General features: G+C 28.9%; 1 protein-coding gene across 4 annotated transcripts in view; it reads right to left on the reverse strand.

Moving 5' to 3' along the window:
- LOC107166366 (uncharacterized) overlaps window positions 1-13,226 on the reverse strand; it is a 102,947-nt gene that overhangs the window by 26,207 nt on the left and 63,514 nt on the right. For 3 of the 4 annotated variants that reach the window (XM_089228654.1, XM_089228657.1, XM_089228655.1), the window contains one exon: window positions 9,020-9,064. The exons of the other annotated variant lie outside the window; for it this stretch is intronic. In XM_089228654.1, the coding sequence (XP_089084780.1) occupies window positions 9,020-9,064 (45 nt within the window). The remainder of the gene's footprint in view (window positions 1-9,019; window positions 9,065-13,226) is intronic. 4 annotated transcript variants of the gene reach the window in all.

Raw genomic sequence — 13,226 nt, forward strand, 5'->3', positions numbered from 1 at the left:
TAATATGTGGGCAAGCGCACATATTTGTGTTCAAAAATAACTTACACGAAACAGTTATGGTTAATACAACTTTATAATCAATTGATAAATTCCAAATAGTGAACTTAAAACGTTTCACTGAATAACCACGTATATAAACGGAAGAATTGGTCTGATAACCGAGTAAATTATAAGGCCAAAAATAAGCCTATACAAATTGACAATTGTCTACTACCCGTCGACCGCGGCACTCAACGTAATAAAATTAGTTTTAAATCTTTTTCCTGGGCATTTTTCCTAAACAAAACACAGCTTACGGGGGGGGGGGGGCGCCCCCTCCGCCCCCCTACTGAATCCGAGCCTGAATTCATGGTGTCACGCGAGGATTTACCTATTGCGATATCTTTCAAAATAATGGAGCTATCGAAATTCTAGTTTTGTAATAAGACTCACAGGGATAAAAAGTACAATTTTTTCATATTTTAATTTATTTTAATGTTTTGGTAAAAAAGTTAAAAAAATAAATTTTTTTATTTAATTATTTAAAAAAAAATTGACAATAGCCATTCTGTAATCTATTTGTCTGAAAATATTGACGTTTTAATATTTTACTTTCATTAATTTCCTGATTTTTAATTTTTTTTTTAGTCTTGAGAAAATGATTTATAATAACACGGTAGTTTTATTTATTCGAAACTAGAAAAAATATAAAAATTAGGAAATTAATGAAAATAAAATTTTGAAACGTCAATATTTTCAGAAAAATAAACTCTACAAAATGGTTATCTTTAATTTTTTTGGAAATAATTCAATAAACAATATATTTGTTTATTTTTTACCAAAACATTAAAATAAATCGAAAAATAAAATAGTAATTAAAAATTATTTTAATATTATTAATAGTTATTACTTATTATAGTTCTGATCTCTGTGAGTCTTATTACAAAACCAGAATTTTGATATATCTATTATTTCCTGAGATATCGCAATGGTTAAATCCTCGTGGGACAACCTGTATATGTAAGCGTAGTGTTTTTTACAATCAAAAACATTTAAACATTTATTTTTACGATTCGTTATAATCAGAAACGGTCGATTCATGAAATACAGTTTGTGTAAATCTATCGATGTAAATATTTTAAAAGCTGTACAGCTACAATATTTCCATTAAATATTCAAATGTACGGTTAGTTAAGTCTCGAATAATTAGTTAGATATATGACGATGGTAAGTGGGTGGGTGGGTGGTAGATGAGAAGTACCTGTACCGTATAGGTATGGTACTATATTATAGCGTATGCACTTGCGAGGATAAATACGACGAGATACTCGGTCAGTGCCCAGTGGCGGATTTAGTATTTTCTCGTGGGAGGGAGGGGAGGAGCTTATACATTTTGTAGTATGTACACAGTACATTGTACATATTACATGTTATATACACTAAATTATATTATTATTATTATAAAATAGCATTTGCTATTGACGATTACGGTGCTATTTTTTACAAGAGGATATCTATCGTATATAGTTCTATAATACAATAATACTATACCGCAATATATCTACGATTTTAAAACGACTGCAACAATAATAACAAATAGTAATGGATATATTGTGATATTCCAACAACGAAAGCCATCATTTACATTTGGATCAATGTAGATAATTTATTTTATAAAAATGTGTCCACGTTGTGTACTGCGCAAGCTTGTACGGGAAATATTTCAAAATCACTGTGTTGGTTTTTTAAGCGTTTAAACCGTTCACATACAAATTTATCTGAATATGATAGTATATAGTAAAAATTAATAAAATGAACGCGCAAACAATATAATATTATATACGATTTCGATAAAAGCAAACGAGCTATTATGATTCATAACATCGTTTTGAATGAAAATACGATGCTACGTGTCGTGTGTGTTTGGAAACAACGTTAAAAATGATGGAATGAATTACTTCATAGTCCGAATAGGATCGATCGATTGGAAGTACATGATGAAAACGTTTATAAAACGGGCTTTGGTAATCGGTTGGGGACCTTTCGAATTACATTTTTGGCATTTTCGATAAACACGTTATACGTCCATATGTGTAGTGATATTGTGAAGGTATTTTGAAATTTATTAAGTATATTTTTAAATGTTATTCTACAGTAAGTATATGACGTAATCAGGTAATGTTGTCTGCAGAATATCATCTGAAACCTTACGATTTAATTCTAATACACTGCAGTTACATAAATATATATAAAGTTCAATCGATTAAAATTGTTTTTACATACATAATATACATATACGAGTATATAGTTTACCTAATTATTGATGAATTAAACGTTGGATGTATATTCGATAATTTTTGAACAAAAAAAAAAGAAATTAATTTTTTATTTATCTTTGATAAAACGGAAAATAATATAATGTTCGTCAGGGTTACGACTTACGAACCGCGACGGATTCATCCAATATTAATACTCACAAACATATATGTTTATACATTGCGGTGTAAAAACAATTCCATTTCGCGGATTGCGTACCTATAGGTATATATAGGTATATATATATGTTATTATTTACTATAATATGGGTCTGAGGTCTATACCTACGACATTAAAAATCGTAAACACGACAGTTTTAATAACGATTATTGTTATTTAACATTTACATATCATTATATTGTGCGGCACTTTCTCTGTAATTAACGTGGCACAGAACTGGCGATTTCGCACCACGCGTCCATCAAAATGGTTAACCGATTTATAGAGGTAGGTATTATGCGAAAGCATCCTGAACATAAATAATCATATGGTGCTGCACATGATACGAGTAAAAGAATGAATACGGCGCGAACTGTGTTATTAAAGTATAATTTCCAACATGTGTGTACGACGTTATAGTATTATAATAATAATTTAAATCGTATTCACGTTTTAGAATGGCAAAGCGTTCTTATACATATGTGTGGCAGACGCTATAGAGCACGGTCCGATTTGGTTCATGGACTATTCAAAAAATAATTTCTTGTCATTAAAAGCGGATACCTCGGCTGTAATAATGCTATATAATGCACAAAATATTGGCTAATATAATAATATTATAATGAACACCATCATCAGAGCTCAGCCACATAATACAATATATATCGTACGATATATGAAAAGCACATTGAAAAAACAATTTTCACTGATTACTGCAACACGTATACGACTATCAGTTATTTGGATCTGTTAAAATATTTATATAATTGCGCGTATAAACCATATACGTATATGGAATAATGAACAATTAATTGTATTAAGTTATAAGATAAAAATTAAAACGCACCTATTTGCATAATTGCTGAAAGAATAACGAATATAATTTATGGTCATAAGAGATACTGCATGCTGTATGGTTGGTTGATCATAAAATTATTTCAAATGTTTTTTGCTTACTTAAAATTTAACAGCTCGTTTACCATTCCTCAGGTCAGAATAACATATATACAAGCGCATTAGAAGTATCACATATAAAACAAATATAAATAAATAAATATTTTTTTAAATTAATTTCTACTTCGAAAATTCGATAAATTTAATTTTTCAATCAAAAAGAAATTTTTTTGAATATAAAACAATATACTCGATAGTATATACTGGTATTTATATTGCATTATTTTATGTACTTGCGGTTTTAGTGTCTTATCTATTTTCTATAATAGTTTATTTTATACAATAATATCACATAATAATGGCTGTTGATGTTCAATATTTTATTTATTCTTCTCGAATCAGCGTTTTACGTCGTATTTCCGCGTGAGTTTTTCTCCGCTGCATTTAAGGTCGCGGTCCAAGTTGTTCCCAAAAATGTCATAATTTTTTCCTGTCTTCACTTTCTTTAATTACTTGTCGTGATTTAACTCGCATTACTTTTCTTTTTATTCCCAACAATCCCAACGCGAAAATTCAATCTCGTGGTCTATTCTCTTTTTACTTACCTATATACTCTCATTATTACGGAGAACTCCGGGTCTACTTTCTCTCCTCATTGTACGAACCAGTTTTATTATTTACTATATACGTTTATGAGCATATAATATTTTTTTCATTCAGATAATAATAATATTATATGTTCAAAGTTTATGTATTTTTTTTCCGATTACGCTTTAAACGTGGAGTATCGGACTGTATTATATAAAGGTGGACATAATCCGCGTATGGTATAACCGACCCGGCGGAGACTTAAGCCCTAAGCGAATCTCGTACGAACTATGTTGGTATAATAGGTATATAATTCCAACGGCGGCTATCATACAAAATACGATTCGCCCGTTTTTCGTTTCATGGTGACTCTTATACACTGCACACGACATACGTGTAGGTACCGCAACACGTTGAGCTCTGCGTGCATCATGCTCTGATTGGCCGAATGAAATAAAATTATAAAACACCAAAGTGTATAAAATATAGTCACACACACGCGAGACTACATGCGGTGTTGGACGTACGCACTAATTGATTTACAAAAGGCGAACCGGGGAGTTATTAGTGTGATAATTGAAGAAAAACATTCGGGATACGATTTTCGACCCAGAAAACGGATGGTTGAACACGCACGAATGTAGCAATATAGATGTTGGATGATCCGTGAAAACGTTGCTAATTCGTTGGTACATAATTCGATATAAAAACTTTGAAATCCTACATGTACTTACTGAATTTCGCAACGGATACGACACGTTTTCCTACAATATCTAATATACATATATTATAACGTAAACGGCAATTAGTAATTTCCAAATTATTTAATTATACCTATAGGTACCTAATCGGATTTTTTTTCTTTTCAGCAATACTTGTACAAAACATATCACGGTGTAGTTGTAGGTATTCAAAAGTCAAAAATTAAAATTGTTAATACTATATCTAGATATAGATAGCCTACTGTTGCCTAGGAATGTCTTATAAAATTAAATAAATAATAAAAAAAAAGTTGTAGGTATATATTATAAATTTTTATTTGTATAATGCCAGTTCAGACGATTATATTTTTGTCATCTATACTAATAATTAGGGCTCGGATTTAAATGCCCTAAAAATATCAAAAAAATGCCCTTTCAAAAAATGCATTTATGACCTAAAAACTCTCAAAAATGCCCTAAAAATATCAAAAAAGACGTTTCAAAAAATGCATTATTTATTAAACGCACACCACCGATATAATATTATCGCTCGATAAGAAAATAATCCGATAAAAGTTTAGTTGTGTGCAATAATATCGGCTAATTGGATGGTGTGACATAAAGGTTGTAAAAACCGGAAAACCTGATGTTAAATTAGTTAAAATAGTTCAAAATGAAAATAATTTTTATTACGTAGTACTATATTACTATATGTAGTACTTATATTTCAATGAGGTCAATTTTTTTAGTCATAGTACGACAAATAGGTCAAAAATTCACTAAAAAATTTAAAAAAGCATTAAAACCGTCAAAAAATGCCCTAAAAATGATGAAATCCGCTAAATATGCAAAAAAGCAAAAAAATTATTGTGGTTAGATTGCGAAGTACTTGAAACATATTTGTAGCTTGGAAAGCATCGCGTAAGATATCCCCAAAAAAATATGCAAATGCATTGAAATCCAAGCCCTACTAATAATGATTAAACTACAATTTATTTGTTTATCTAAAATTTACAGACTTACGTTATTGTGCCAACATGTTTTCGAAATTGAAAAGAATTGTACATAATATATATATACAATATTTTTAATACATAGCTGAAATTATTCTCCAAAATGATATGTTTGAAATGTACATTAATAGTTTTTCATAATAATCATTTCAGATATTTTCTTCAACTAACCTCACATTTATATATATTCTGTTTATTCGATAACATATTATATATATACGAGTATATCTGATTCATCGGGTTTCAGAAATAATTTCCATTTTTTTCTTATTACTTTCACGGACCATTTTATTGGAAATGTATGATTCATCGTTATTTTATGCCCTATGGGCTATGAGAGCTATGAGTTATGACTGATATACGAAGAACAATAGAGATATATACACCGAAACACGAAAACGTGAACTTGTGAAGGTCACCCCACTGATACTGTCACGACCAAGACAATTCTGGCCCATCAGGATATCTGTATAGTTTGTAAAATGGTTCTATGTTTTTAACAATTTTGTAATTTTTTTACACTGGAATTTTGAATTCGACTTTATATTAACAATAATCAAGAATATACGAGAAAATAGCAAGATGCTTAATTTATAGAAATAGAATAAATGTGATGCGATCCTGTAAAATGACTTCTTTAAAAGAATAATGTTATAAATAGACTATATCATGTAGACCATTAGGTAGTAGGTATACATTAGAAATTATGATAAATTACTTTCAAAAAACAATATTAATTAGATAGTTACTAGTTACGTGGTAAAAATAAATATTATAATTATATTTAATACCTAATATAGAAAATAACTAATAAGTATAGTAGTTCAGCGAAGCATAATTAAATATGGCTATAATTTATTTATTTAATTTAAAAATTAATACTTTCATTAATCTAACAGAATGAATAGTAAATAAACTAATTTACCCCCAACTTAGTTTTCAACAGGTTACTACGCCACTGGTTATACAGAATTATGAAAAATTTCAATAATACGTTAAGTAAATTATTAAAATTAAAATAATGTAGGTTAATTGCAATCTTTCCTTTATAGAAATGCCAAAGAAGAATAAGATATTAAAATTATATAAATAAAATTATGAAGTTCAACCGTTGTGAATTGTAAATATTTACATGGTTTAATGTGAGGAGCGATAATTCATCATTAGAATTGTGTAATAAAATCAACTTAAAATATGAACTCAATACAACGCTTTTATCGGCTGCCGCCTGCTTATGTTATTGCAGCATATAGATTCATAATCACATTGTTTGTTTTAATTTATATTACGATGATAAAATAATATATAATATATAATATTAATAATAATAATGAGGAAAGGTGCTAATAAATTCTTAACGTCATAAACAATTATATAATAACATCATGCATTTAATTAAATACATTTTATTATAAATTACGATAGTTTACGATAATTTATTCATTTTTTTTTTTACTGAAGATTAATATCAAATTCCTATTAAATAAGTTCTTGGATCATGTCATAATTTAAGAGAAAAAAACTCTGTGAGAATGATTATGATTGAAAAAGGATAATTTTTCTACAAGAATGGTAATTTTCTGGTTTTTATACGTAATCCGAGTCTTATAGAAGAAACACAAGCAATAATTAATTAATATTGTATCCGAAATTGGTGTTAAGCCGTTCCTCCGATTACTTCTTCTCGGAAGAGTGATACCACTAGGAATTTAAACAACACAGCATGTCATATTTGATAATTCAAAATTAAGTTTTCAAACCGGATAAAAAGAGTGGCTTTAAAAAATAAAATAAAAACTCATCAAATAATTCTTAGTTTATGTTATATTTCTTACTCGAATTCTAAATTTCTATATATTTTATTATAGTAATATGTCGAAAAAAACTAAGATTAAAACATCATCTTAAAAACAGGTAATGGGTTAGTATGCAGTACAGCTGTAATGTTTTTGTACCATCTTAGTCTTCTAATCTATAATAAATGTAGGTACGTCATGCAAAAGACATATTACATCCTAAAATTGTATTTTTAAACCAATAGAATAGTGATAAGGCCATGGGGGTTGTTGAATATTTTATGCGGAAGGACACAATTATACAGATTACAGGCGCATACTAAGCATATCAAATAATATATAGATTATAATATAGTTATGTAATTTATTAAAAAAATATACACAAAAAAAATGCATATGGCCGCCATGTTCGGGAAATTTAATTTGTTTCTTCATAAACACACATAAGTCATAAAAGTATGGAAAAAAATCGAAAAACCGCAGTCGTATACTAAATTTAAAATTGGTCAATTACGTTTAATCGACTAAATTTGGCAATTAAATTACCGCTTTTTTTTTTTGCATAAATATTGGAACACTGTAATAATTAACATTACTTAAGTGTTGATCCTGCACTATACTACGCTACAGTACACCTATATACATATGGATAGCATAACTATACTATTTATTACTATATTTTTTATTACATTATTATTATTATTACAATTTTGAAGTACTGTCTTATTATTACATACACTGCGGGTCACGTTCTTCTAATCTCTTTTATTATGCCACTACCGTTACATAAAAAAACGATCATACAGACAGGGCGCTGGCCTGCACGCTAACCGTTTAAGAGGCGTGTCACACGGGCGAAACCGTCATCTACTTCCGAAACGATTCTTCGGGGTTTGTCGAGCGTGACTTTATTATTGCGATCGGATCGTTCATGCTCTAACCATATAAAAACAAAAAGGCCTCAGGACCCTTTCCAGTCCGTATATTTATACCACACACAAACACACACATAACACATAAATACATACATTATGTTTTCTGAAAATTAGACCGGACGTTTGGATTATTTTGAAATCAATATGGTTACGTGAAGGAAATACTCCACGTAAAAAATACTACTTGAATCTATATTGGTAATCAGTAGAAATTTAAGAATACGATCTGTTATCATACAATAATCAATTATTTTACGTAGATGTCTATATATGCATTATTGACGAGGAAGAGCTATCGATTTTGTAATGACGTTGCGATGTTTAATTTAATTGTATTGAGTGTATGGATCGAACTGTAAAGTAGGAGCATTCTTAATATTAAACATATGCACTCTTCCTATTGATCGAAAATTGTATACATCGTTAGTTTTATACGGACGGATTATTTCAAGAGGCCAATTCTCCAGTAAAAAATATAAGATATAACATAAATCATTAAAGCAATAATCAGCCCAATCGTGTGTGTGTATTTGTTTGTCACAGAAAACTTTTTTTGGTGACATAGCGAAGTGTTAATCGTAGAAAAATTACCTGCTTGTTGTCAATTCGATAGAGATAAATATAAATCTTAATATTACCTTAATTGTTCAATATATTGCAATCGATCGGCTTTTGAATTAAACCTATAAACAAAATAACGTAAAATATTAATCACGTACAAAAATACACTGTAAAAGTGTTCTAAAAACACACACGCATTTAATGATGATACAGTACGTAAATTATGCAAGGTGTAAACAAATAACTTTTAATGTGTACAGTATAATATATAATAATATGTAATACAATCACAGTACGTTGTAGTATTGGTATATCGATGGTTTATATCTATTCGATTGCGATTTTGCTTCTCGATATGTAGGTAAAATTTGTTTGTATATATCTCTACAATTATTGACGATTCTGTGAAAGCCGCTATTACGAAAAACGAGAAAGACGCCATTTACGTACTCACTCAATCCAATACGAGCATATTATATTACATACCTACATATTAATACGCGCGATAATTATTACAATATTTATTTATATACTCGGTACATTAACTAATAATAATAATAATCGTTATATTTCAACACATCTCACAATCGCGGGTTCCCTGAAGTGTACAAACACCTTAATCCCGGTCATCGTAGCACCATCGATCACGTTGTGCACCTATCACAACCAACTATTATCTACTCTCTAACATCAGCGCGTAAACATTTTTAATTATACAAATAAATAATAATACCGTTAAAGTTCTCAGTTTTATGTAATATGTAGGACGTAGGTATGTGCGTATATATTATTCATTTCGAAACGCTAAAATTGTAAAATCTCTATAGCAGGTGTACTTATATTTCCTCTACACCGGTTCACTATTATAATATATTGTACTCTAAAAAACAACTCTTCATGATGTAGGCACCTATTTGTGTAGGAATATCGTTTTGTTTTTGTACATGTTTACGTGCGAAATACTGTAGTCATGATTGAAATGCTCGCAATTTTTCGATTGAGAATATAATATTACAACATGACGTGATACACATAATATATGTGTACCATGTATATATACATATATTCGCGACACGTGCATTTATATTATACATCGTATTACATTATACAGAATGGGAAATGAATATAAACGTGTGTAGGCGCGATAAATTCATCGGAACGCCGTTGCAACCGCGATTGTTTCGAGAATAATATAATTACATCGATTGATATTTTTCTACGTTTCGTCGCAAAAAGTAATAACATAATAATCGAGTTTTATTTTATGCGAAAAAAATTCCGATAGTCGTATATAATACCTACCTATACCTATCCATCCTCCATCCACGGATATCGTGCGGTATACAAATGTTTATACGAGTACCGCAAACCTATATAATACTTATATGTGTACACTGTACATATAATATTATAGGTTCTCTTCTTCTCGTCCCCCGTCCGATAAACCTTGACTGATCTGCAGTCGATCCAATTATTGTTATGATATTTCGTCTGTAACGATGTTTGTACGAGTATTTTTTTACTTATTTATTTTTTTGTTATTACTATTACTATCATCATCATTCCATATGCGCTCGTATAATATTATAAGCCTAACACAATAATATGTAGGTTTCTAGAACTGCAGTGTTACTTTTGTAATAGACCCGACGTTTGTGTGTATCACGATGACTGGCATATAGTCCGTATATATATTATGCACGTGAAATGAGAATAGGTATATATATATATATGTGGTACTACACTGCTATTATTATATATAAGCACTGTATAGCTGTACAGTGCTTTTTGTTATTATGTATTTTCGTACGGTCATGTGCTGGTTTCGAGCTGCAGTTTGGATACGCGTGGCTATCATAATACTATTCGTAAATACAACGACGCGTTCGATGTGTGTTTATAACCTTCGATAGCCGTCACAATAATACAATACTATTATTATTATAATGTATTCGTCGTATTATTACTTTTATCATTGTAAGGTTTTTTGTTTTTCATTCTCTGTCGCCGCCGCGGAAGATGAATATCGTTTCAAATAAAAACTGTTTTCGTTTCGGATTTTTAGCGATATACGTATAGGTACAATATTATTGATATAGTATTATGTTATTATGTAGCCCACATTTTTTCGACATCGTAAAAAGTAAAATACGTGAGAATATGAGTTCGTTGTAGGTATCCGTTCATTATCCTTCATCACTCAGCTAATTTATAATATCCAAGAGATCGTTAATTTAATAAGTAATCAAAATAATATCAAAATTAATAAGTCTATAAAAAAAAATAGATAAAGAGTATTTCAAAAAGAAATATTTAATTTAAAAAAATATCACAGATTAATTATCTTTACAAAATACTGAAATGTGACGAGATAAGAATTTTATTTTATCGACCCTAACAGTAAACGAATACTTTTAGTTTTTTATGTTAAGCAATCTGGTTTGAGAGAAATATAAAGCAGTTTATACGAATGAATTGATGGTAAAATTGCAAAAATTTTATTAAAATAATTTTTTGCTACGGCGTTTTACTATCATAACTATATACGAGTAGTATCATTAATTATATATAAATTATGACTTCAATTAAGTTACATAATATTTTATAAATTATTATTTTATGTGGTACATTGTATACATATATCCAAAAGAGTCTTACGAAAAAAAAAATGATAGAAATTAAATATGATAGGACCTAAGGGCTTTCGAGAAGACGTTGCAACAGTGTATTGATTATTATTAGGTATTATTTTCATTTGCTCGAAATTTGTGTTATGAAATAGTGGTTGTGGATAGAACACCGACTGTCAATATAATCGGCATTATTATTATTAAAAATGTAAATTTTCAATAAAAACACGTTTTGGTCACTTTGGTAGTTACGATTAATATACAGGGTTTTAAAATTTCACCTTGAGAGCTCTCCTAAACGACATTGTTCAAGGTTTACGCACCTAATAAAAATTAACACGAATAATTCAGATTATATTCTAATTTCTACGAATCACTCTAATAAATTATTTTCCATTAAAAAGTTATATAACTATAATAGGTAGGTTGAGCAAAGCAATGAACAAATTGACAAATCAAATTTTTTATATATTTTATATTGACGCATAAGAAATACAAAGAAAAATACATTCATCGGAGCGCTCAGTTCAAAATAATAAAAGTGAAAAAAACAAGTTATGTAGAAATATTTGTGCAGTTTACTGCAATTTTAGTGTTTATTTATTTTATGAATTATGTTTTATTTTTGTTTAGCTTTCTGTAATTCGTTTAATTAATGCATTTTCATAAAATTTTCTTTCAATCAGTAAAGATAGACTGGAGAATTAGAAAATTTCACAATGAGGTCACGTGACTTCCCAATATGTTTCACTAACCAAAAATATACTTGAAATATCCCATGTGACTTGAGTACTTCTTTAATCAATTTGTATGTATTCAAGAATAATTCTATAAAGTGAAGTACATAATTTATCGTTTGGTTTTTTTTGTCAAGGGAAATCAAACGAGTTTCCAAAATTCAAACACTTGAAAAGTAATAATTTTCTGCGGTAACCATTCAAAAGACGTTTTTGCATTAAGCATTAAGCACTAAAATAGCAGTGGTCCATGAACATTTTTTTTAACGTTAAGCGATGTTTTCAATGTTCTCGAATTATTTATGACTTTATTAAAAAACACTAATGTTTTTCGAACTATTACCAACTAGTATAATGATACAACAAAGATGAAGTATAAATAACAAGACGAGAGATTTATACTTTCTTCGGTTATGCCAATATCAAACTGTGGGAGTTTTTTACTCAAAAATAGATATAATTTTTAATTCATTCTAGGTACTTGATTAAATTTTCATCATGTATTGTTTTCGAATCTGTTAATTTGTTTAATATTTTAACTCTAGTAAAACATAATTAGTTACCTATATACTTCAAAGTGTTGATTATAATATTTATACGCATAGAAAATGATGAGAAATAAAAAAACAATAGGAAACATATTATGTAGTAGCTTTTAATGGTTATAGTTTAGAAACGTGCGTGTTCCTAGTACACGTGTATAAAAGATTTTTAAGTAAAAGTTTTCATCTCAATTAAATAATACATGTGAAATCAATAATAATGATCTAATCAAACACACACATTTTCAAGATTTTTATACTTAAATTTTTATTTAAAAAATTGGATCAATAGTTTCTTTTTCCAATAGAAACTCGGTTAATATAACATAGAGAAAATGTGGTTAATGTAGTATTTTTGCAAGTTAGTTTCTACGA

Source organism: Diuraphis noxia, unplaced genomic scaffold, assembly GCF_037042655.1.
Source record: "Diuraphis noxia isolate RWA-SAM2 unplaced genomic scaffold, SU_Dnox_SAM2 contig0005, whole genome shotgun sequence".
Classification (NCBI taxonomy): Eukaryota; Metazoa; Arthropoda; class Insecta; order Hemiptera; family Aphididae; genus Diuraphis; species Diuraphis noxia.